General features: G+C 39.3%; 1 protein-coding gene across 1 annotated transcript; it reads right to left on the reverse strand.

The window, feature by feature from the left end:
• On the reverse strand, nucleotides 1-27,841 carry efhd2 (EF-hand domain family, member D2). Its single transcript, XM_039800604.1, has 4 exons — nucleotides 27,232-27,841; nucleotides 10,439-10,586; nucleotides 10,211-10,345; nucleotides 1-3,869 (listed from the first exon to the last, which is right to left on the reverse strand). The coding sequence occupies exons 1-4, from the start codon at nucleotides 27,516-27,518 to the stop codon at nucleotides 3,738-3,740; spliced, it is 702 nt and encodes a 233-aa protein (XP_039656538.1). The 5' UTR covers nucleotides 27,519-27,841; the 3' UTR covers nucleotides 1-3,737.
• Between the last annotated feature and the right edge of the window lie 66 nt (nucleotides 27,842-27,907).

Consider the following 27,907-nt stretch of genomic DNA (forward strand, 5'->3'; position numbering starts at 1 on the left):
CACAATCTATGGGCAATTTATTGTGACAAAAGGATGCATAGGCCTACTATTGGAAATCAACATAAGGTGTATTACAGTTTTTCAACATACCAAAAAATCCCCTCCCTGATTGTTATCCAGCCCAGAGACCCCAAATCCCCTCCCAACTGGAAACATGTCTCTCAGTGGCAAAGGATTGCAGCAGAAAAAAATGCATACATGCCACTTCAGCCTATAATGTTCATGAGAGTAGTATGATGGAATGCTGTACCAAGAATGAAAAGAAAATGCTGACAATGGCCAACAGCTATCTAAATAACAATGTAGATATAATTTACATTCACATTGATGTTGCTGTAGAGTGCAGTTCCACTAGACTGAGCATAATGACAGTAGCTTAAACATTTGGCACTATTCTGGTAACAATAAGGACATTACGCAATGATTTGGGAGAATTCAGTTGAGGTATTCATGGAATTCTTTATCAGTATTTAGGTCATATTTAATGGAATGACGTTTAAAATAAATGAAACTTTTGTTTCCTGTTACCCCTCTATTACATAATACAGTGTTGGCATATCCTGGACACAATCAATGGAGAAACACACAAGGACACTTCATTTGTTTTTGTTTTGCATTTTCCAAAAGAAATGGGGCTTCTTTTGAATCTTGAGGGAATTTTGGAAAAAATCAGTAGCACAAAAATCAACACAAAAATCCAAATATTACAGCTACCAGTGTTTTGTTACAGCAGGCAACAACAGTTATTAATTTCACATGGAAAAACATGATACATCTGACAAAAATCACAACTATTCACTGACCACCCTTTACACAAGACATGTTTGAACCCTGAAATCCCCAAAGTTCCTCCTAGCTTACTAACGAAGTTGCAAAACCCAACTGTGAATTCAACTATCAACAACATGAACTTAGAGGACATTTCAAAGAAAACCTGCATCCTAAAAATGGAGGAGTATTTTCATACTGTGATAAAATATTTTTTGAACATTCATGGGAAAGCATTCACGAGTAACATTTCAGTCACAATGTGCTGTGAAGTGCTGGCATACATCAACAAACAGCACCATAACACTATCAACACTATGGGAGCTTGCATATTATGTTACACAGTACTAACCAAATGTTTCTAACCTCATACATTTACAAAATGGCTCCAAAGCAAACATTCATTGACAACAAATCTGCCCTAAAACTAATTTAAATTGCACTGTGCCATGACACCAAAATTAAAGATATTAGATTTAGTTTATTGCAAGTGATAATCCTGAAGATCACACAAAAGTGTGAAATTTGGCAGGTGTGTTTGACACGTTTGATGAATGCTTTAAATATATCCAGGACAAGGGCATACAGTTGAATTACATCATCCATAAGAATATTTTTCTGATACGTGACCTAGAAAGTGCTTCACTGTAATACATCACATCAGTACAAGTTTGCATTACTTCAGTTGCCCAGTGTTCCCCTGCTAGTCCATTTTTGTTCAGAAATAATCCATGAAATAAATGCATATGTGAAAGAGACCATTTATCTCTACAGCTAATAAGTAGCTAATTCAGGCAGAGCTACAATCAAACCGGCACTAATTAACACTGTAATGTGTAAAGAATTTTATTTTTATTTTTTTAAATCAGTGACGTTACTGCAAGGCATTAATTAAATGCACTCTGGTTACTGACCTACTGCATGCCCTGTCAATAACTGAGACTATTTGTTGTTCCCTTTATTACAAAAATGGAGGAAGCTAGCGAGCCACAGCGAACAAGTAATCATGACACCAAACCATCTGAGTAGTAATGTGAGAAAGCATTTGGGATTTAACATCAGAGATGGAATAATTGTGGATAAAGGTGAGGCTGTTTGCTCCCTTTTAAAAATGCACCTGCATTACCATGACAACAAATGTGAAGTCAACAGGTTTCACACATAGTAAGGAAATGAATGAAGAAACATCCCTTTAACCTAACTAGGTTAAAGGGATGTTTCTTCATTCATTTCCTTCCCTGTGATTAGAATATATTGGTTGCATTACAATCAATTCAAACATATGCGTTTGTGACTTGTGGGTATTTGTACTTGTTCATTTGTTTGAACTTGATTTTTTGAAAAAGCAGCTAGTGGAAAAACAATGAAATAAACAAGGATTTGATAATATAATGGTAACAGAGCTGATAGGATAGGAATAATGGCTGAAACTAGAAAAAGAAGACCCACATTTAAAAAAATATATATTTTAAAGCTGTGCTTAAGAGGGCCCATACAAAACATGGTGCTGAAGAATAACCACCACCACAACCATCCCAAACCACATACCAAAATTTACTCAATACCCACCCAAACCCATTGTAGAAAAATACAGAGCCGACAATAAAAACAAAGAGCTCAGCTATTTGTTCATCATTAAACACTAACTTGTGTCACGGTGGATTTAATACGAGTTCTGGAATGAGTGGTCAAATATATCTCAGACAAGCTGACATACAGAGGAGCCAAAACAGTGGAAAAAGTGCATTTATCACTAGTCTACACAAATATAAAGAAATGGACACTGGATTATTTTGGCCACAGATTACAGAAAAGACAACACACAGCAAATGGCTGTGCGCATTTTGTGTCAGGTACAGGTTAGACATTTATGTAAGCCGACTAGAGTGACAAATCCATGAGTTTGACACCAAAACACTGCCGAGCAATTTATATTACTATGAGGCAGGATTTCACTACTCTGGAAAGTTATGATACTGACAATCATTTCTACCTTTTTTTTTTTGCTGGAGCTGAACCCCCACTGTGGTGATCCAGAGAGCCACAGAGTTGACATTTGGGTAAAAAGCAGCTTTCAGGGATGGATGACAAATATTGTAAGAATCATCCATTCATTTAGCTCAGCATAGACTGCTCTATTGGTAATCCTGCTATAGTTGTTTGAGAGTGTTACTGAGCTACAAAGCTAAAAAGAAAAAAATACAAAAAAAACGATGCTAGACGGATAAATCAATTATTCTTTAAAGATGATCTGCATAAGCAGTAGGGCTGGGTATCACCAGTTATTTCTTGAATCGATTCAAATCTGATTCACAGTACCGATTTGATTTGATTATATATCGATTTGATTAGGGATATTTTAGTTACGATACCAATTTTGCTTGGATGTACAAAAAGATTTTCAGATGCTGTAAATTGTACAAGAAACCCTCTAACCTGGTGCATTAATTCAAATATTAATGTTGTCTTTAAGAATTGACCCCAAAGCTGTTACATAGAGACAGAAAAAAAACGTGTGCTTTCTTTAGTGCAGAGGATGTGATGCAGAGACAGTATACCTAAAGCCCTACATGGCCTGAATGGCCATGCCAATTTTTTGTCCTTGCCAAAATCTCACCTAACTTTGGAGGATTCCTTAGATTGTCTAGTTTCATTTGATACCAATGTCTTCAGTCTACTTTTAAAACGGAGCCTCTTAAAAGATCAATCTGTTTCTGAATAGTTATCAGATCACTCACACTGAATTGGAAAATTGATTTCTTTTAAACCCAGCCCTAATAAGCAGTGCCAATTTACTATAATATACAAAATATATCTTGGAATAGTGACCAGCATGTCGGGCACCTTGAGCCTGTGTTTGACTCGGGACTACCACGGACATACATGGAGCATTCAAACACACACATTGACAAACTGACAGCATAAGTGCAGCACAGAAAGCGACAGGTCCTGAGAGGAGATGGAGGCGGTCACTTGAAGGCTGACTGGAGTTCTTTGAAAGCAGCGCGTCTCTGTTTCTGGTCCTCGGCCTGCTTCTTCTTGGCCTCCTGCTCCTGGCGGATTTCTGCCTCAAAACGGTTGGACTCATTGATGGCCTGGACCTGTCAAACAGCAAATCATACACCTTACAGGTGATGGAGTGGATCTCCTCAGACAAGAGTTGAGAATTTAAACTGAATTTGAATTACCTTTGACAACAGCATTTAATATATAGACAATATAACTTTAGTCACAGACTACTACTACTACTACTACTACTACCGCCAACAACAACAATAATAATAATACTAACTATAACTGCAAGAATTTATGACCGGGTCCCAGCCTCCCCGGTAAAAGCCAGACACGGCACGAGTTGCCCCCACGACGACCCGCGGAGCATGCGAAAGCAGAACCCAAAGCATGACGTTGGGGAGGCAAATGTCAGGACATATTGCAAGGTGTGAGCTGCAAAGTCTGTAGTCCATTGCAAATTTCCCATTTACATTGATTGAGTTATAGGCCAAACGCATCTACGTTGATTATAGCACCCACTAATGGCCAATCTTCACCAAATTTTGTACAGAGCCTCAGAGCAGCATGCTAAACAAGCATGTTGATAGCAATTACTACGGCAGAGAAATTGCAATTGCAAATGTTCCATTTACATGCCCTAATGGTCGATCTTCGCCAAATTTGGTACAGAGCCTCGCAGTGGGATGTCAAACAATAATCCCAAACTTTGCACTGATAGCATTTAATTTGGCCGAGATATGCTAAGGTTCGCGTTTGGTAGCTAGCTACGAAATTTTGCATGGCCGTAAATTGTAAAGTAGCAAAATTATTTTTGATAGCTTTTTATAAGGTCTATCTGGAGATGCTATGTGCCAAATTGGCCTAGGAGGAATTGGTTTTACGCATTTTGCTACAATGCCTATAAAAAGTATTCACCCCCGTTGGATCTTTCACCCTTTTGTTTCTTTTATACATGAAATCATGGTCAACATAATTTGGCTTTTTTGACAAGAATTTGCAAAAAAAAACAAAAAAAAAACTCTTTAATATCAAAGTGAAAACGGATTTTTACAAAATAATGTCAATTAATTAAAAATATATAAGGTAAAGAAGCTGATTGCATAAATATTCACCCCCTTTAAAGTGACTGACCTAATTCTGTTGAGGCCAGCTAGTCAAACTCATACCTGTGTGTTAGGGATGGGCGATATGGCCTAAAATCCATATTGCGATATACATTGCAGCCTCTTGCGATAACGATATATATTGCGATATATAAATTATAATGGAACCATTTCAGACCAGGTTACATAGACCCTAAGGAAAACCAAACTGCTAAATGTATTTTTTTTTTTTAAAAAGAGAAAGAAACATAGTATGTAGTTTTGAGAACATTTATTGTTCAAAACTGTAATTATACAACATAATGTTGCAGATGAATAAAATTCAAGTACACTAGTTGCAGAGACTTAGACAAAGAAAAAGCTTAAAGTATTGGGTGTCTTCTCTTTAGTGCAAACCATTCTAAAAGGCACTGCACTTAGTAAGTTTAAGTCCTTGGTTCTTAAATGCCCCCAAGATGCAGAGAACAGGAAAAACTGGTGTCTGTTTAGTTAAGGAACACACACTATACTGGAAATACTTTCAGTATTAGGCAAATATGCTTTAAATAAAACGCGCACGCACACACACACACACACACACACACACACACACACACACACACACACACACACACACACACACACACACACACACACACACACACACACACACACACACACACACACACACACACACACACACACACACACACACACACACACACACACACACACAAGAGTCAGGACTTTTCCCGGTGGGCCGGTCTGATAATAGTTATACATTGCAAGTTGTTAGCAACACCATCCGGCGGCCTGGCGCCGCTGCTTGCTGGTCAAACGGTGCAGCCTCTGCTCAACCCGTACGGCAGGTACATTTTTTGGTCCCGCTGCACACACGCGCACATGGCTGTATGTTCAGCGGGGAAGTACAACGTCTGCAAACACTGGCTGCCAAGATTCCAATCGTCCATTATATAGTGAATGATCAGGCTGGTGAAAGGCTCCATGGTACGGCTCGACCACAGCTCCGTTGTAGCGGCTTAAATCCAAACCAAGTCCAAATAACGGATGTTGCACCGGTCTTTTTCACCAGCTCCTTGTTTCGCTTTTAGTCATGTTTACTCAAGATGGCGATGACGCGTTGCAGCTTGTGGCTCTAAACTTCGCGGGTAGATTGCGTCATCAACATGAATTATCGCGATAGTGCAATATAATTAAAATCTCTATCGTAGGCCAATTTTGTATCGTTTATATTGCATATCTTCTATATCACCCATCCCTACTGTGTGTACAGGCCTCTTGGACACCATCTGAGAAAGTTTTCTCCTGTGCAGAACATGCCATAAGTCAGGAGAGGTGTAGTATTTTGCCAGAGAATTCAAATATGCTGTTAAAGTTTGAAGCTGGTTGGCATACCAACTCAACATTTATTTTGGTGTTACTTGTTAATAGTGTAACTGTTATTTGTTAAATTATTGTAGTTATGAGTTAGGTGACTTAGGTTTACTTATTATATATTTAAGTTAATACATTTTAACGTTAATATATTGTTAAATTTAAAGAATTTAAAAAAGAAAAGAAAAAAAAAATTCCATAAAAGAGCCTTTCTTTGATGTCATTTTTCAGTTTTTCAAGAATCGGTTTAAATTGGTTAGTAATCGGAATCGTTTTAAAAGTACCGGTTCGGCATCGAAATCATAAAAATCCAAAGGGTACCCAACCCTATTTATCGGTCGGGCTCTACCTCTGATGCTCCGAAACAGACGTTAAAAGCAACAGAAACATCGCTGCATGTGACACTATTCAACATTACACTTGGCAGAAGGTAGCGTTAGCCTACCGTTAGATACAACCCAGTCTCATGGCAGTTTAATCTATTGATACGTGTTCACGGAGACATTTTTTGTCGTTTGTTTCGTGGTGGCCAGGACAGAAAATGTTAACCAACGTATTTAAATGGGAACCATATGTCGTGGTCACAGCATGTCTACGGTAGCGAGTAGTATTAAATGCTGAAAATCCGCGTAAAGAGGTTGGTTGGGGTGGTGGGTCAAACAATTCCGGGATATGGGATTGCCACTGGTTGCAGAATCTCATCTCTATATCTCTCTGCATTGCGTTTTTCCAGTGAGGGAGATGCTGCCCCACACCATCACACTGCCTCCACTCTGTTACTCTATCGGTGCAGCAATCAGCATAGCGTTCTCCGTGTCTTCTCCACACTTTGACCCTACGAGCCAACTGCTGTAGGCAGAATCATCCAATCCACCAAACGAGTCAATGGCAGAATAAGCTGTTTGGCATTTTTCATGGGCGCAACCCACATACTCAGCACTGCTGCTCATCCTACAAATGCATGTTCCTTACAAATGGATCACCATTTGAAATGGAACTAAACAGGCTTTCCAACCGTATAAGATTTATTGCTAAAAAGCATTGTTACCACAGAGAAATAATCTACCAAACACAAATTTCCTTACTTTTTGTGCCAAGTTTTTATATATATATATATATATATATATATATATATATATATATATATATATATATATATATATATATATATATATATATATATATATGCCTGTGCTGACTGTGCTGACCAACTAGCACCTGTATTTATGGTAATAGTCAACCTCTCACAGTCTATTATTCCCACCTGCTTTAAACAGTCAATCATAGTCCTTGTTCTGAAGAAAGCCCATAGCCTTTACATCTGTGGTGATGAAGTGTTTTGAGAAGATGATTAAAAGATTCATCACATCCTCCTTACTTGCCACCCTAGACCCCTTGCAATTCACATATCATCCCAACAGATCCACAGACAACATCATAGCCTACATGCTCCACAAAGCGCTAGCCCACCAAATGCAGAAATTATGTTAGACTGCGGTTTGTGGCTCAGCATTTAAAACACTAATCCACCCATACTGGCCACTAAAAGACCTAGGTCTGCACTCCTCCCTGTGCAGCTGGGTCCTCAACTTTCTAACCAGCAAGACCCAGGTTGTGTGAGTTGGGCCACCATGTCTCATCCCCGCTTATCCTCAGAACCGGAGCCCCCCAAGGCTGAGCCCCATGCTGTACTCATTATGCACTTACGAATGCATTAGGGGTGGTACGGTTCACAAAACCCACGGTTCGGTTCGTATCAGGGTTTTAGGGTCACGGTTTTCGGTTCAGTACGGTTCTTATTTTTTCTTTATCACTCCAGAATATACTTCAGCATATAGCTAAAATTAGCATATTGAATGCATGTTGCACAAAACGTGCACACAGTGGCAGTTCTATATTGTTTTATTTCATCATAGGTAACGTGAAATCCAAAATGTTCCCACACACCAGACTATAAACGACGCTGGCGCATCCTCCAGCTCTGGGCAGCCTCTCTCCCACTTGACATTTCTGCAGGTGACGCGACGTGGCCGCGCAGCCCACTCCACTTGAGGAGCGGTCGGCTCGGTGTCTCTCAAAATCTGACGAAAATCTTTTAAACTGACCTTTGTTGATCTGAAATGAAGACAGATTCAGCCACTGCATGGCCTATTTCTCGCTTAAAATGTTTTCAGAAACACGTTTCGGTGAACTATTTTAGTACAATATGAGATCGTATTCTGAACGAGCCGCCATGACAGTCTGGCTTGTGACGCAATCGTCCAATCAGCTGCCATGGGTTGCGTTTGTCACGCCCATCCCGCTCGTCATTTCCAGTAACTGTTTTAACATAGGTGTCGAAAGTGGGCACTACGGCAGTAAGAGGTTAGTGCACATTAACAGTGGACTGACGAACCGTGCGGTACACACATGCTCCGAACCGAGACTAGCGAACCGAGCGGTTCGGGTGTTTTTTCATGAACCGTACCACCCCTAGAATGCATGGCCACATCAGACTCCAACATCATTGTAAAGTTTGCTGACAATACAGCTGTGGTGGGTCTGATCACAGATCATGATGAGAAGGCCTACCTCATGGAAATCTACCACCTTAAGAATTAGTGCTAGGAATATCGAGGAACGTACCAAACCATGATTTTTATGTACCGTTACACCCCTAATATGAAATATGATACAGTATATCTCATTTTAAAAACACTTGTGTTAGTGTATTGACTGTAAAGAACAAACTGTTGTTGTACAAGATGTCTTGGGGTTCATATCACTCAGGACCTAACATGGTCGCTCCACATCACCTCCCTAGTGACCTCCGATGCGCTTCCTGCCACTTCACCTGGGTCTAACATTGGGAGAGTTAGCGTAGAGTAGCGTTATCAGCTGAATAGCTTAGCGCAGGGGCTAATGGACCCACGTTTGTATCTCGTAAATGACCCCACTAATAATGCCCGAAATTATACCAAACTTCTACACTAGTACAAATAGGTTATGCACTCATAAAAAGATGGATTGGAAAGTTTGTAAGTACACCAGAAGTTTATGAACACTTGCCTGCTCTCTTCAGCTCTCTGTTGCTGCTACCTGCAGTTAAGCGGCTTAGGAAAGCGAGTCTACAAATTACTACACCAAAAGATATACAACAAAAATATTTATTAATTTAATGATTAAATAAGGTAATGTCTCCAAACTTACCTCAATTATTACTTGTATCCTGCTAGTTATACTACAGCACTTACTTAAAAAAAAAAGTTAAATTAAAAAATATTTTTGTTCCATCTCTTTTCGGTGTTGTAATTTGTAGACGGCCCTAAGCACTCGTCTTACAGCAGCAACAACAGCAGAGAGCAGAAGCCAGCAGGCAAGTGTTATTTACATACACTTCTGGTGTACTTACAAACTTTCCATCGTCATCGTCCTGCAAAGGACCCTAGGGTGAAATTACTCCGAACCATCACTTTAAGTAAGCTGTGTAGATCTATGACCATATATAGTTTATGAAAACCTCGGTTTATTATTCTTTATATATTTTATCATACATTATATTGTTTTGAAAACCTTTATTTATTGGAGAGTTATTGGTAGTGGTTTGCAGCAATGTTTTATTTCATAACCTATTTTATTAATTACAATTCATTTAAAAGTCTGTTTAAAAAAAATGGAAAATGATTGCTATTTACAGAACTTCATAAAAACAACAAGCAAATTTTTTTTGCTTCTTTACTTTACTTGTCGGAAGTTTTGCATTTTTTCTCTTACTGTATCAAATGAACCGAACCGTGACTTCAAAACTGAGGTACGTACAAACGTTGTGTACCGTTAACACCCTTAATTTGAACCCTAATATGAAATATGACACAGTATATCTCTTTTTGTAAAACACTTGTGTTAGTGTATTGACTGTAAAAATGTAAATTTACTGTGTTGTTGTACAAGAAGTCACTACTACTACTTACTTTGGCTTCAAAGAAAGTCTTGGCTCCCTTGACCCCCTCTGTGGAAACGTCGATTTCAGAGAGGCGAGCAAGGACACTGAGGCCGCTGTCTTCTGCCAGCTCTCCTGCTGCTGCCTTTTTGAAGATGAGTAGGAACTGAGGAGGACAGGAAGAACAGAAATACATGGATTTAGACAGAAGGAATATCACATCCTCTGACTGATTCTAATTAGTTTTTTTCTGTTTCACCTCTCTGAAGCTAAGCTTGTTGTCCAGGTCCTCGTCCACCTCTTTGATCATGTTCTTCAAGCCGATGTGGGTCTGTGGAGCTCCGAGCTTCTCCATCATCAGCTTCAGCTCCATCAGGTCAATGTAGTTGTCTTTCCCAGCATCATACCTTGACAGAGTAGAAAACTGATTTGTTACAGCTCCGCTACAGAGCTGAAGGAAAATACACACCTACCACCAAGTGCATGCTGTGCAACTTTTAAGCCTTGCATAAAGTTTGGGTTTTATTTATCCAGGTTTTGAGGTGTCTGTTTAAGTATTGTAATGGGAAAATTACATTTAAGCATAATTCCTTATATTTTTATGTTTTATTTCTACTTTAATTCTCTCACAAATGCTGAAAGAGTTTATCTCATTTCCCACATGTAGATTTTGATTCTAACTTTGTGAGACATCCAGTCTGGAACATTATGTGAGCACTGTTAGCCTGAACCGATAAAGGTACAAGGTCACCCTAAAACTCTCTAGTTTTCCCATGCCAGTTAAGATGTAACTGGGGGGTGAAAGTCGTACCGGGAGGAGGAGGTGAGATGGCTCCAAGATGTCTCTTGTATTTCTCTGATTGTCTTCATGTGTATCAGATTGCATGTAAAAATTGTACCGTCATACCAATCCAAGTGCGTGTATGCTGTCACTCTGAAGATGCATATAAGCCTGGTGTTCTTGTCCACTCATTTGAGAAACTGACTCCACACTGGGCTGCGGCCTTTTGTGAAATCATGTTGATCCTATATTTGCAAATATATCTTTTTTAATAAAATACAAAAACCCAATTTGGTTTTAGTCTCAGTCTGTCTTATTTGTTTCAGTTTACTAAACTCTGAAATTTCCCCCCCTGCTGCAAAGGAAACTTCCACCACAAACATGGCGACGAGGATGGGATCATGTGCACGGGTCAGATAAAAGAGACTCCGTGGTTGACTGAGGACTCGCGATCCGAGATCAAACGATCTTCGCCTCTACCTCGCCCAAAAAGCATTCAGAGAGAGAGGATCAGAAACCACGGAGGGCTCTACTGACCAAACACTGATTTTAAGACGGAAGCAATTCCACGCAGCAGGGTAAGATCAAACTCTAATTTAAATTAAATTCAGAGTAATTTGAATTGGCTGTTGTAAAACTTCCAGAAACAAATAGGTTACTGATGTTGGACACTGAGATAGGATAACCAGTTTGGAGTTGTTTGTATAGATTTAATTTTTTTTGGGGGGGTATTTTTAAAGGTTGTGTAGATACATAATTGTGATCACTCCAGCAGTGTTTTGGCACCATAAAACTGATCCACGCACAGGTGTGACTTTGCTTTATAGATTTCCGGGGGACAAATCTAATTAGATTTTTAAAAGGTAAATCTAATAGTTAGTTAGGTTTTTTTGTGCTTGGGTTTTTCCGAAATAAGATAGAAACCTGGCCTTACGGTGACGATTGTAAGTAGGATAGAAGTGCTTCTTCCCAGTAAAATGGGTAACGGATCGGGCAGATCCGGCTCACACATCCCTAGGGGAACCGTGGTGGATGACATGGTGCGAAAATATGGCTCAAAAAGTTTGGATTATCTGCTGTATTGGTCGAAATTTTTTGGGTTTTCCTTTAAATTCGGGTAAATTGAAAATATTCAAACAGGAATTAGAGGAACAAGAGAAAAAACTAATGAAAAAGACAAAATTAAGAGGATTTAAAGCTACTGAGTACAGGAATCTAAAGGTATGATTCAGGGAAATAATGCAAAAACACACATACACCAATCCTCATCAGTTCTACAAACTAACCAAAGCCCATGTTCTGAGCTTTCTCTAAAAACCAGAAAGACTGGAAAAATGGAGGGACGAAGGGGACACAGACTCAACTCTGGGACAGGACTGACAGCATCCGTCACACCTGCATTGGGTGGAAAGACCAACGAGTACGTGAGAAAACCATGTTTGAAGCGTTTGTCTGCATGTTACTACAGGCTGGTGGGCAACATATGGAGCGCGGACCCGAAAAAGGCCAGACACGGCAGAGGGTGCTGAGGCGGGTACCGTGGGCAAAATAATGAGCCCAACAAACCAGACCAGTGTTTGTACTGCAAGGACTTTGGACATTGGGTATGTTCTGCCCGAAGAAAAAAGCAAAAAACCTCAGACAAAGAACAACACCTGTCCCTCTGTTTGACTGAGTCCAAAAGCTGATAAGGAAGGTAGTGCTAAAATACACACACACACACACACACACACACACACACACACACACACACACACACACACACACACACACACACACACACACACACACACACACACACACACACACACACACACACACACACACACACACACACACACGCTTCATGCAATAAAGAAATGCTTGGCACTGATACACTGTTTTTTGTTTTTGCTATTAGGGACAATTGATAGGTTAGAAAGTTCTGAAAAATAATCTAATCAGTTAAACCATTATAGTATGTTATCTTCTGAAACCTACAAGAAAATGCCTACTACTGAGTGTAAAGTTAAAGGGGTTCCACTCACATAACTGGATTATTAGAGCTAAAGATTTGACACTGAAGCGCAGTGGTCATTCTATTTGGTCAATTGGGAATACAGGTTAAAGAGAACAATTCTCTGTTCCTTTTGGGGTCTGATTTATGTCCACTTATTTTGCTTAGGTAGTGATTTAATGTGCACTTTTAACATTGGCTTAACCTCAACACCTGATGGATTGAGAATTTCTCGTAATGATGCATCTGACAAAACCACATTTGTTAATCACAGCGTGGCTAAAATGACCTCACTGAGGCGGCGTCTGTAATCAGCCCTGCCTCTGACTACATGAAACCTGACAACCTGCATTACACAGCTCATGTTACTACAGGGCCTGATGAAGAATGCTCCAAACGGTTCTTTAGAGACATAATGACTTGGACTGATACTGTGTTGTAGCTTGACTGACAACCAATATAGGTTTTTTTTAAGTGCCCAGCTTGTGTTTTTTCTACATATCTCAAGGCTGCATCTGCTTTTTCCTTCCTCAAGAGAGTTTTTTGGTACAGTGCTGCTTTCATGTAAAATGAACAGAATAGCAGCTTTTTCAGTTTAGTGTTAATGATTAGGATTTTTTTTACTTGAGCCTGTCACGTAAAAATGTCTGTACACGTTCCTGAGGTCACTGTAAGACTTTTTGCTGCCAAAGCTAATGAAGCGTTCGTGAATATGAAACTGGCTTCCCCGACGCTGGGACTGCCAGATCCCTAAAAACTGTTTATGCACACCGTTGATAGGCACAAGAGCTGCGTGGCTCTATGTTGCTGCAACACCACGGCGACAAAACTCCGTCCGGTTGCAAATTTCTCTGCTAAACTTGATTCTGCCGCTCAAAGCATTAAATACGTCCTGTTCCACATTCTGTGTCACACATTTTGTGGGAACAGAATGAAAAACTCTATCTATCTGTGGCCAGGTACCTTAGATATTACTACTCTGTTAGATTGCAAAATGTCACTCTAACAGATGCACTGTTCTTAACCCTGATTTTCTTCTCCACACACCAGTTGACAGAGAGAAACAATGGTGTTGCAGAGCTACAGGTGGTACCATGACCTGACCTCTCTGACACACCTCTCACTAACCCTGATTTCATTTTTTTAGGTTAACAGTTCTTCTTCCAGAGACTCTAGCAGTGGCCTAACCGTGTGGGCTTCTCTGTTGTAGGTGTTTCTGATGCTATCCGATTTGGACCTCTGCCATCTCATCTCTCAGTACAAGCAGTAGAGCTCATTCTTCCTAACAGAAGGCTATCCAGCTTTTTCTTTCCTAATTTTGCAAAGTTGACACATGGGTTAAAACCAGGTGTAAAAGGGGGGATGATTAGTATGATGGAAATACAATTGATGGAAAAACAATTGTTTCACAATGATGAAACAACATTGGTTCACAAATGATTTTTTTTTTTTTTTTTTTTTGAATCAAGACTACTGTCAGCCAATGTAGGAGCCAAAGCCCTACTCACTGAAAAAATTCCAAAATGGAGAATTCCAACCAAAATCTCAAGTATAGTGGTTTGCATTCAAAATGCAACATGCCTACATTTGACAAAAGCTCTGCTTATTGTACTGAGGTATAGAATGTGCACGCGCAAGCGACTTAACCTGTCACCCTTTTTGAGATTTTGTTTACAGCACCTCCACACATTGGACTTGGGTAAAGAGGACACCCACCAGCCACACCACTGTGTGAGGACCAAATGGTAACGTCAGGCCCGCCGATAGGGGGGGACAAACGGGTCTGTTGTCCCGGGCCCACAGTAGGGGGGGGGGCCCAGAACTGGGCCCTCATTAAATTATGGAAGAATTAAAAATCTTTTTTTTAAATAGGCCTATTTGTGGAAAAAAATATGTAGCATAATATTTGAATTACATAAAAGCGTTTTATTTGTTTTCTTCCTAATTGTCCTGGAAATGGTGGTCAAGAACCCCCCACCCCCAACATAAAAATGGTTTGGCCTCTGATCAAAATTTGATATTGTCACTTGATTTGAAGTTCAGTACGCTCAAAATGTCCGGTCAGCACAAGTCCGGAGCCTTGAAAAGGGAAAGAAAAGAGAAGAAGAAAATAGAGGCCTTAGAGATTTTCTAAACAAATATTTAAAAAAGGTGGTGACGGTGAAGCTGGAACTGTCAACGAGAGACAAGGTAAGAAACAGCGCGAGCCAACGTTTCGAGCCTTGTAACGTAACGCAACAGGCCAGCTCTCATGTTAACGTCCATTAGCTCGTAGAAAAGCCTGACACAACACGTTAACTTTGACGAGAAACAGTTGAGTTTGGTAGCGTCCCAGTAAGGATGAGACAGAGAGATCCAGCTGCAGTCAGGTGACAGAGAGAGTGATGCGGGAGGGGCCCACTGCACCGCAACGGAGGGACAGAGTCAGGCTACCCGTGAGAGAGAGAGAGAGATAGAGAGAGAGTGATGCGGGGGGGCTCGCTGCCCTGTCGGAGAGTCTGAGCAGGATGGATCAGAGACTGATTACAAACTTAATTTCAGTGAGAGATGTGAGGAGAGGAAGAGCAAGGGAAAAGGAGAGATCTGGCCGCGAGGGGGGGGCCCATCTAAGATCTCGTCCCGGGCCCAGGCAAGACTGTCAGCTGGCCTGGGTAACGTATTATGTATTATGTAAAAGGCACAAATTCCTGATGACATGCTAACAAACACAATGAGAGCAGTAGAGCCACTCAGTGAGGTGATTGGTTAACACTCACTGTAGACTAAGCTTACAGAGCAGCAAGGCCATAGCAACACACACACACACACACACACTCAGAGATAAGAGAAAAACAGGAGTTGTGCATGTACAGTAAATGGTTCAGCAATGATTTTTGATATAGTTTTTGTCATAAATTATAGAATGTGATAGGTTTCCCATATCAGGTAACAAATTGGATGAATATATGTCAAATTAGAAGTACTTAGGTTCTATAGGCCTAAAAACTTTAATTTATAATGATTTTTAGAACTACCAGACAGCGAGTAGTATAACTTTGGGTTGCAAACTAAAGATAAAAAGAAAATAAACAACATATTTTTGTTTAATTCGTCTTAGTTTATTGGTTATATTGAAACCAATACAGGTTGATGTGAGATTTCAGCCTGAAAACAGTTAATTTAATATTGTACTCTAGTGAGTTTTTTTTTTTTTTCAGTAAAGCTGCACTAAAGACTTTGGTTGTATTTTGATTTGCTATATCACAAATAGGTTAAAACTAAATTATTTAGTTGATGTTGAAAACATTTTCTTTTAAAAGAAATGATTCATTGAACTTGAAGGTTTTGCTGTGTAACACAGGACAGTGTTAATGACTAAACCACTGAACAGATTTTTTATATGTGCTGCGTTTTTTGAGTCATGAGCTTGTCATGCCTCAAATAGAAGGGATATAGTAGCAATAATAAATGGGGTGTTTAATGAATGGGGTGTTCACATAATTTTTTTTAATTTAAAAACTATTCTAAAGAAAATTTATTTTTGTTTTGATTGACTTTCACTATTTACTGAAACACAACCCTTAAAGTAATCTAAAAGAGAACAATTACAAAAGCAGTGTTTACTTTTTAGCATAATTTGAATGGATTTTATAGAGTGAAACCAGCATGAGGGAAAGAAATGCAGTTTTATAATTATTGATATTCATTAAAATAAGTAGACATTTTTCCAAAGTGATAATATTGATAAAATGAACAAATAATGTATTTTTGGAGTTCTGTTTTGTGCCACACAGCGCCTCATTTGTGTCAGTCGGGTACATCTTGCTCCCCCTCCAGCTGCAGGACCGGTGAAAACCGTCCGGAGGTACGGACCAGCAGACGGACTGAGAGAGGGAGGGGGAAGCGAGAGACTGTTCTGCTCTGACACATCTGACGCATTGTGAAGTTAAGTAGCACACAGACTCACATTCTGAAAATACACACACTATTAGGAGAAGATAATTAGAAGTACTTATTTTTACTTTTAAGATAAGTATTCAGTTGGTGTGTCAGGAAATGTTTAAAGTACATTTCATTGTTTGAATCCGAATTGGACTGATGAAAAGTTGATAGAAATAATTTTGGCTTTAGGTAAAGTCTGAAATAAACATCCGTAAACTATTTTTGGGTAAATACAGGCATAAATAATCCATTCAAAGACTTCCTAGACCTGTGTAAGTTGTGTAAGGTTTGTGTAAGTGTTGAGATGGGGTTTGAAACCATGATGATTAAATGTATCAACAACTTGGAGATATGATTAAGACTAAATATCTAAATGAAAATGTTTAATGTTGATGTGACTGCTTAATGATGTACATTATGAGTAATGTACTGAGACAATGGTATACACATATTCATTTAATATTTACTCTCATATTTGTATGTTTACACGAAAAGTAAAATATAATATAAGTTAAAGATAACTCTTATAAACAGTAAAAGATAATACTGTTATACTATAAAGATAATATATAATATACTGGTATACTTTATAAATAGAAGGGATAACAATTCAAACAGGAAAAGCTTAGAGGAAACAAGAGCTTTAGAGAGATAGAGAAGTGCACTGGATGATCGTCTATGAGAGACTGGCTCAGGTTACAGCAGGCGTTTCCAGCGAGGAGGAGTCTGCCACAAGACCTTCTGTCTCTGAGCTTTCAGCACACCAACATAAAAACTTGAATTGACTCAAATGCCTAAAAGTTTAGAAAAAACAGGAAGTTGCCTTTCAGGCCAGTTCCTGCTGGTGCCAGAGAGCTAAATGTACTTTTGAATTACGACAATGGGTTTCCTATTGATGGATTGTATAGTAGTTAAATTTAACAGTTACTTTCAATCGGAAGTCCATTATATTTGACCTACTTCTTGCTTTTATCTGAGGGAATTTCCCCAGTGGGGGCTAAATAAAATCTTTATGTCATATAGGTGATGAACAAACAGTTGATTTTTGATTTCAAAGACAAATTATGTCATTTTTAGGAATAACTAATTTGGATTTCAAAGACAAAAGAGTTAGTAGCAGAGTTTTGTCAAATGCTTACAGATGCTATTGTAATCTGACATATTTGGGTTATGAAGAATTAGTTTATGAAATATAATGTTTTATTGTTATCAAACTGCCCGACAAATATATAGGCCTACAAGTCCAACTGAAATGATTAGTTGCTAAATCAATTAATTGATTGACAGAAAAACTGCTTTGATCGTTTCCAGTTTAAAAAAAAATGTGAGGACTTTTCGATATTGCTGTTTTTTTTGTACGTTAAGTACATATTTTTAATGGAATATTGGTGGTAACAGAAAATGTTTACTATAACTATCTGTATGAACCTTGTTTAATTGACTAACCCCATTTAAGCAATATTTTTGAATCAATGATGACGTAGATCAAACTTTGAAAAGCAGTGTGTTTAAATGCTCCTTCTCTCAGAGGCTCAAAACAGACAACACACACACACACACACACACACACACACAAAACAATGGTAAAGATTGTTTCCAACGATTTGTCAAGTGCTAGTGGACGAACCTCTGACAATAGAAGAACATGGAATATTTGTAAAAATATATATAATCATAAAAGTAATTTGTGTATTGTGATTAGGTTGTAATCAAAAGTATGGAATGTAATGGGAAAATTACATTTAAGCATAATTCCTTATGTTTTATTTCTACTTTAATTCTCTCACAAATGCTGAAAGAGTTTCTCATTTCCCACATGTAGATTTTGATTCTAACTTTGTGAGACATCCAGTCTGGAACATTATGTGAGCACTGTTAGCCTGAACTGATAAAGGTACAAGGTCACCCTAAAACTCTCTAGTTTTCCCATGCCAGTTAAGATGTAACTGGGGGGTGAAAGTCATACAGGGAGGAGGAGGTGAGATGACTCCAAGATGTCTCTTGTATTTCTCTGATTGTCTTCATGTGTATCAGATTGCCTGTCAAAATTGTACCGTCATACCAATCCAAGTGCGTGTATGCTGTCACTCTGAAGATGCATATAAGCCTGGTGTTCTTGTCCACTCATTTGAGAAACTGACTCCACACTGGGCTGCGGCCTTTTGTGAAATCATGTTGATCCTATATTTGCAAATATATCTTTTTTAATAAAATACAAAAACCCAATTTGGTTTTAGTCTCAGTCTGTCTTATTTGTTTCAATTTACTAAACTCTGAAATTTCCCCCCCTGCTGCAAAGGAAACTTCCACCACAGTATCAGGCTTCTGCATGTAGCCCATTATAATACTAACGATTATTTTAATGGTTGATTAATCTGTCGATTTTCTCGATTAATCAATTAGCTCCTTGTTATATAAAATGTCAGAAAATGGTGAAAATTTTTGGTTTGTTTGCCAAAGCCCAAGATGAGATCCTAAAATGTCCTTGTTTTGTCCACAACCCTTAATATTCAGTCATAGGAGTAAAGAAATTAAAAAATAATTAAAGAATTTTTTCATAAAAAATGACTCGCATCGATTTATCAATTCTCAAAATAGTTGGTGATTAACAAATCAAATTGATTATTCTTTGCAGCTCCAATAATGACAAATGAATGGAATATGTTTGTGATGTTTACGCCATAAAAAATTCTTCTAGTACCAGTTAATGCTGACTAATAAATGGTCATCATAATCGAGAGCTGTAAGAGCTTGTGGCAGCTGTTGAAGAAGTAGTTGTTTTCCCTATGTCTGAAGTTGTGCTCCAGATATGGTTACCACCTAACCCGGGACTTTAACATATTAATTGCCAAGAGAGACAGTATTCTCTGATAGGTTAGGGATATTAAGCACTTTGGGTTTTGAAAGTCTTTTAAAAATGTTGTCAGTTGGAGGAGAAGCAAGAGACACTAAGTGCCTGTTCTGTTGTGTGCTTATATAGTGCCTGACCTATAGTTGTGTTGCAGGGAAGTTAAAGGCACCTTTTAGCTGTTAAGTAAGTTAAGTACGCTATTTTCGTAAAGGTCGGCAAATGATTTGACTCTGTTCTTAAGCCACATCTTTGTAAGTCTGTCTCTACAGGTTAGTGGTAGAGCAGGATTATTATGGAAGGGGTTGTTCCCCTGTGTAACATTAGTAAGCATTTGTGGCGGGATTGTACAATCACAAACAATTTGGAGGTGTGGTTCATAAAAGTATTACTTTTTGTTACTAATTTACTTAGCTTGCATTTACCTTCACAAAAGTGCTCGTTTTGCCACTGGAGGGTAAATACAAGCTGGACAATTGCCCTATTAACTTACATTGTAGCTTGTTTCGCCGCTGCCAACTGCAGCGATCTTGCTTAATACTCGACTAATGTTAAAGATTGTTGTTCCCATCAGTCACTTAGACACAAAAACAGTTTAGCCTACATCATCTGCATATAACAAGGTGATGTGGTCCACGCCCCCAGCCTGCCCCCTAAGTTGAAGGAGTGGGATCTTATTGCAATAGCTAAAGGGCTCAATTGCTGTATGATGAACAATGGCAATTACAATAATAAAGATAATGGAACTATGACTAGAAATAGTAGTGGTAGTAGCTCATTGCGTAGCAGGGCGCCGAGCAGGACCATGCTGCAACCATGATTTAGGTGCCACCCTAAAAATAGTACGAATGTCCCTTAAATAGAGCTGGGCAATATATCGATATTATATCGGTATCGTGATATGAGACTAGATATCATCTTACATTTTGGATATCGTAATATCGTGGTATGGCATAAGTGTTGTCTTTTCCTGGTTTTAAAGGCTGCATTACAGTAAAGTGATGTCATTTTCTTAACTTAACAGACTGTTGTAGCTGTTCTATTATTTGCCTTTACCCACTTAGTCATTATATGCACATTACTGATGATTATTTATCAAAAATCTCATTGTGTAAATATGTAGTGAAAGCACCAATAAACACTACAATATCGCTGCGGTATCGATATCAAGGTATTTGGTAAAAAATATCGTGATATTTGATTTTCTCCATATCGCCCAGCCCTACCATTAAATAACACAAAATCTCATTTGTCATCATACTGATGTAGCTTTAACACTTGATAATACATTAAATATACAAACACAATGCGCAGTTTATGATGCATTTTTCCCCACTCAGTCATTATTTGAAAAAGCTACCTCACCCTCTAAAGGCTGGAAAAAATTGCAAGGGGAGAGCAATAATTTAAATCATTTTTGATTGTTCTATGGTCTTAAAAAGTCCAGTAAAGCCTGAATTTGGACATTAAAATTAGCGCTAGCTTTACAGTGGAGTGTTCAGGCAAAGTCAAAACAATGCAGCTTAGAGCCAGCCGCATGTGTACAATATAGCAGCTGTGGATGAGAGGAAAGTTGATTGCCTTTTCCCTTCGTGCCTACTAAAACTTCTTTGGTGGGGTGCGAAAAATGCACACACAGACATTTACTTTGTGTAGATGGCTGTGGGAGGTTTTTTGGACTAGCCACTGCAGCACACAACACGTTGCTCTGAACCTGCAGGTTGGTGATAGGTCGATTTTGCATTTGTGTGTGTGCGCAAAGTTTTTGTTATGTCCTGGGGAAGTTTAGTTTTCGTTGTCCAGTGGGGGAACTTGATGTCAAATAGTGATTGTCAGAGAGTGACTTTACTTAGCACCTACTGATTTTGATTATAAACCAACCAGCTTTTGATAAGACTTGCATAGACCAGACGATTTTCTGTTTATTGATTAGTTTGATTATGGACGCACTTACTTCCCCCACAAACAATTCCACAGATATCAATGGTCTTTGCACATTAGAATGATTTCAACTCACAAGAGAAATGCTTAAACTGCAGATGTCTAATTGGGACTGAACACTGTGAAGATGGCTGTACAAAGAGTATTTGTAAGTAGTGGATTTAAAACTCTCTGGACAAGCCTGTACATGACAGCAACCTGAAGACTCTTGGCAGAGCATGACACAGAAACAGCCAGAAGTCACACACATGCAAATACATTCACATACAAAACCTCAGTCAATCTGAGCAATGGTCAGTGTTTCAGTGTTTCCTGTTGACTAAGCCTAAAGCTCTTTAGCTAAAGGTAACAGCAAGGGCACCAGCAGAAAATGAAGGGGCGCACAGCTTGAATTGACCTGCTACGCAATTTTTCCCATTCAGAGTATTTGTTGGGCTTTTTGGCCTTTATTTGACTGGACAAATGAAGACAGGAAAGGGAGTAGAGAAAGGGGCAATGACATACAGCTAAGGGCCCACCCTAGTCAGAAAACACAGAGGAGACACCGTTTCTCTCACTATGACTCTAGAGTCGGTACTCGCTCCGAAGCAAGTAGCCGTCACTCTCTCACTTCTCCCTCGCTCTAACACACACACACACAAACATGCTGGCTCGACGCACACACCAGCGCACAAGTATAAACATCAGGCCACTTGCGTAGGCTACGGCGAAAGCGCTGCGTGGAGCCTCCGCAGAACCATAAAACAGCCTTTAGAGCACATCCCCCTGTAGGACACTGGAAGGCTCTGACGCTCAACGGCCGGTTGGGGCCTCCTTGATCCGTTACCCTGACAGAACCACATCTACAGCCTACTTGGTATTTAAACTCTTCCAAGCTTGGGATCCCTCGTAGCTCACCTAGTAGAGCGTGCACCCCATGTAGCGAGGCTCAGTCTTTGCTGCATGTCATCCCCCACTCTCTCCCACTTTCCTGCCTGAATCTGTCCTATAAAATAAAGCCCCAAAAAACCTCTTCCAAGCTAGATCCCTCCATACTTATTCTAATGAGGTCGTCCACTGTGTCTAAATGCAGGGACCCTCTCACATCAGATTTAATCCTCTTCCGATAGATGCTAATACTTTAAGGTACTGGCCCCATGGGCCACCAAGCCCCTAAATTGGTGGCCCAAATGTAAACTTAGAAAAAAACACAGCCTTCCTTAACTGCAACACTTCCATAAATTAAGTAACAGAATGAAAATGCAGCCTATAGTTATTTAAATTAAGAACTCAAATTAAGAACTCAAATTCAAACTCAAAGAATAACCAAAGCACGCAAAAAAATCACGTAAATAAAGAAAAATCATATAATATAAACGGATGTTTAGTAGGGGATACACTTTGATGCAGTGATGCGCGTTCCTCCACCATTGTTGTTTCCAGTACATAGACAGACCAACAACAGCACAATTTTAACCATTTTCTCCAATTTATTCATCACAAAATCCACTTCTGAGAACGTTTTAAGCAAGAAATAAACTGTTTACATTTTGAATATAGGCAGTCTTGTGAAAATCATTGCCGAATTGAGAATTTGCCTCAAAGTTTTCAGAGTTGAGAAGCCCCATAAAGTGACGGGACAGCCACCAGGCGCCTGCCGGGGATGGCAGCTCGTCCCTTGGCCAGGAATGCTCGGAGACCCCGCTCTAAGCTGGAGGTCTCTCAGACCGCTCCTGTAAATGAGAGGCTTTTATTTTGCCGTTGACGGTTCGTCTGTTTAAATATCACAACACATGTCCATCATAAGATCAACGGGAACCTGTGGTTAACTGTCTTTTCAGAGTTAAACTCCACAAGCGCCTGCAGGCTTAACAACCTCGCTGGCTGGCTGGCCGGCCGATACACACATGCACACACACGGCCACAGCTTAGCAGGCGCGGGAGAAAGAGATACCCGTTTCTCATCGGGAGACTTGTTTTAATTATGACATAGGCTATAGATTTGGTATTTAGTTCATACTTTTATTGGTGTGTTTGTTTTCTGATTTATTAGAAGTTGAGTTTGTTTGAAGTTGAGTAGGCCTATGCACTAGGTGTCCCTATTAGTGTTATGTGGAATTATCATTTCTATATTATTGTAGTGCACTGTATATGCCCAGGGACAACCGATGGAAATTAGCAATTCAAATTATAAAGGTTGGTGTCTCCCCTTTAGTCTACATAACATGTCATAGCATGTTACCACTTTATGTACAACTGTTCATTTATCATACAGACTGAAACTCAACTTCTAATAAATCAGAAAACAAACACACCAAAAAAAGTATGAACTAAATACCAAATCTAATGTACTGTATATAGCCTATGTCATAATTTAAACAAGTATCCCAGTGAGAAACAGGTCACTCTCTCTCCCCCGCCTGCTGCGGGCGGGTGTGTGTGTGTGTGTGTGTGTGTGTGTGTGTGTGTGTGTGTGTGTGTGTGTGTGTGTCAGCCAGCCAGCCAGCCAGCCAGCCAGCTTGTTAAGCCTGCAGGTGCTTGTGGAGTTTAACTCTGAAAACACAATTAACCACAGGTTCCCGTTGATCTTATGATGGACATGTGTTGTGATATTTAAACAGACGAACCGTCAACGGCAAAATAAAAGCCTCTTATTTACAAGAGCGGTCTGAGAGACCTCCAGCTTAGAGCGGGGTCTCCAAGCATTCCTGGCCGAGCGACGAGCTGCCATCCCCGGCAGGCACCTGCTGGCTGTCCCGTCACTTTATGGTGCTTCTCAGCTCCGAAAACTTTGAGGCAAATTGTCAATTCGGCAACGATTTTCGCCTAAAATGTTCTCTGAAGTGAATTTAGTGATGAATAAATTGGAGAAAATGGTTAAAATTGTGCTGTTGTTGGTCTGTCTATGTACTGGAAACACCAATGGTGGAGGCACGTGTGCATCACTTAAAAGTGTCCCCTGGAAACACTTCCGTTGTATTGTGGTGTATTTGTTTTCTTTTAGTTGCGTGCTGTGTTTTATTTGCGTGCGTTTTCTTTTAGTTGTGTGCTGTGTTTTATTTGCGTGCGTTTTCTTTTAGTTGTGTGCTGTGTTTTATTTGCGTGCGTTTTCTTTTAGTTCGGCGCTGTGTTTTATTTGGCGTATTTTCTTTTGCTGCGTGCTGCATTTTATTTGCATGTTTTCTTTTCTTTTTAGTTGCGCGTGCTGTGTTTTATTTGCGTGCGTTTTCTTTTAGTTGCGTGCTGTGTTTTATTTGCGTGCGTTTTCTTTTAGTTGCGTGCTGTGTTTTATTTGCATGCGTTTTCTTTTAGTTGCGTGCTGTGGCCTCTCAGGGCCACCACAGCGAGGCAGTGATTGGTGGGTGTTTTTACAGCAGATTACAGCAGATACAGATGATGGATCTTTTTCACTCCTTTTTCAGTGCCCATACGTTTTTGCTGCTTAATTTTGGGTGTAAAGACCATTACAAAAAATATATATAAAAAAAGTGTATATTGGAAAATGTTAGAATGTGAAGAAATTTAGTTTGTTTCTGTTCTCTTATTGTCAATGTGCACAAAGTGCAGTTACTGCTCATGGCCACATGGTGCCAAGTCCCACTCCAAACACGTTTGCATAAAGTATGTAAAACTACTACTTTTTTTTCTTCTTTTTTTTTTAAATCAATATTTTCTTTAATAAGGTTTACCCACTAAAAAAGTGAAATAAAGTCTGAAAAGGGGCTGCAAACACATCTACCCAAATTCTGGATTTGGCCTCGCCCACCACCGCTGCTCGTGCTCTTGCTGAGTAAGGCTTGTTTAGTGCTTTCTAGCATCTACCTGACAATGAATGGAAAGCATGGAAATAACACTTGGCAGTGGACAGACATTAAGGTTGACCAGTAAAAGAGCAGTGCTCATCTAGATGACTAGAAACATTGGAGATTCAGGCATGGCTTACATGTTTGAGCCTCACGCCAGTGAGACACTAACAAGACACAAAGACTAGTGGCGGCGGAATGGCCACTCTGTGACACAGCCCCCTGCTCGGGCAGCCTGCTTGCTGAGCTCGGCAAGTTCGCAGTCTGCAGTTATAGTCAAGGTCAGATATTTTAGGGGAAATAAACATAAGAAAACCCCATTTTTGAGAGAGAGGGACCTTCAAAAAGAGGGACTTTAATGTTAACCCTCCTAATCCCAAAACCTGCCAGCGGGTTTGAAAATGCAAGTAACAGCGCCAAACCACAGCGCAGTCTAACGTTAAACAGAAAATACTAATACCACACTGTAAAAATACTCTGTTACAAGTACAAGTCCTGCAGTGAAAATGTTACTCAAGTAAAAGTATGTAAGTATCATCAGGAAAATGATCTTAAAGTATTAAAAATAAAAGTACTCAATGCAAAACTAGTAACTAAAGCTGTCAGGATAATGTAGTGGAGTAAAAAGTACAATATTTCTCTCTGAAATGTAGCAGAGTAGAAGTAGAAAGTGGCATGAAAAGAAAAGACTTAAGTAAAGTACAAATACCTCAACATTTGGACTTAAGTACAGTACAATGTACTTCGTTAACAATCCAAAACTGGTTTTAAGTTTGTAAAAATGTAAATAATTCTGTGTGTGAATGATGTATACTATAAAAAATATTTTTTTCCTGTATTGTATATACATGTCTACACTTAGGGAAATGTTAAATTATCTGATACAACTGTTTTTCTATTTTCTTAATACATTATTAATAATTTACTTTTATGCCATTATAACTTTGTTATACTGCTTACAAGACATTTAGCTTCTGGCCATGGTTATTGTGCTTGTTAATTTGAGATACCAGACTTGCAGACAGAGTGAAAAATGAGCTCACAGTCAGTAATAATGGAGCAAAAAACGCTCCAAAACAGCTTGGTTTTCAGAGGGTTAGTGCACATTTGATATTGTTTTAATATGTTTACATAAGACATTGACATGTTTTTATTTTAATGTTTGCTGCAAACAAAAAATACGTAGTGCAGCTCATTTTGTTGTTTTCAATATAAAACTTGGTGTAATCAGTTAAGTGTATTACAGCTGGAAAGATTAATCGATTAGCCATTTAATTGATCACCAACTATTTTGGTAATGATTAATTGGTTTGAGTCTTTTTTTTATAGGCCTATAAAAAAGTAAAACAATTTCTGATTCCAGCTTCAATGCAAAACATTTCTAGTTTCTACCACTTCTCTGTGACAGTAAACTGAATATCTTTGAGTTGTGGACAAAATAAGCCATTTTTTATACCAAACAACTAATCCATTAATCGAGAAAATAATCAACAATGAAAATAATCGTTAGTTGCAGCCCTACATTGTATGTTTTAGTACTTTTTGAACATTTTGTAAACCAAACTGAAATCATCGTTTTTTAAGAAGTGGCCTAACGTGGCCTACGTCAGCAAACTGCTAACTCAACTTCCTTATATGAGCATTCTTAAACTACTTCCCTGTTAGGCCTATTGTTATATCAAATTTAAAAAGGCAACTAACCTGATGCTGGAGGCATGTTTAAGATTTACCCTCTCCTGTCATTAGCTACGTTATCGATGTTCATCCAGACATACACACTCACGTTTTGAACATCCTTTCCATGTCTTTGATCTGGTTTCGGGAGAACTCTTTGAACTCGGTGTATGGGTTGAAGACCTTCATGCTAGGCTGGCAGTGCTCACCCTGCCCCTCGTTCAGCTCTTCTCTCCGAATCAGCTTAGCGCCGAGCTCAGAGTCTGCATTGGCCGTACTCGGTTTCTCTTCCGACCCATTCTGGTACCCGCTGACGTCCACAGCAACAGGATCCTCTGCTCCTTCTTCGATCTGGAGCCGACGACTGAGCTTGGACGAAAGTTCGTCTGTGGCCATTTTCAAATTAAATGGCTAATAATCAAAAGATAGCGTTATCTTAGGTTACCTTACTAACTACACTAACGTTACAGAAGAAGGCGTCAGCGCACAGCCTTAAAGCCAGCCTTCTGTCCTGTTATCCCGCCCCCGTCCTCGCCCTATAGACTCTGTAGGGGTGTTTCTGGCAAGAGCCGAAGCAAATTAATCACAAATATACTTATCTAACTTTTTGTTTCCGGCTTCGAGCTCCAAGTTCAGACAAATAGCCTCCCTACACCTTAGGATGTTGTCAGAAACAGTTTAGAATTTTGACGTTTCTTCTTCTTCTTCTTCTTTTTCTTCTTCTTCTTCTTCTTTCGGTTTTATGGCGGTTGGCAACTAACTTTAATGGTGCATTACCGCCACCA

The sequence above is a fragment of the Perca fluviatilis genome, chromosome 5, assembly GCF_010015445.1.
Source record: "Perca fluviatilis chromosome 5, GENO_Pfluv_1.0, whole genome shotgun sequence".
Taxonomy (NCBI): Eukaryota; Metazoa; Chordata; class Actinopteri; order Perciformes; family Percidae; genus Perca; species Perca fluviatilis.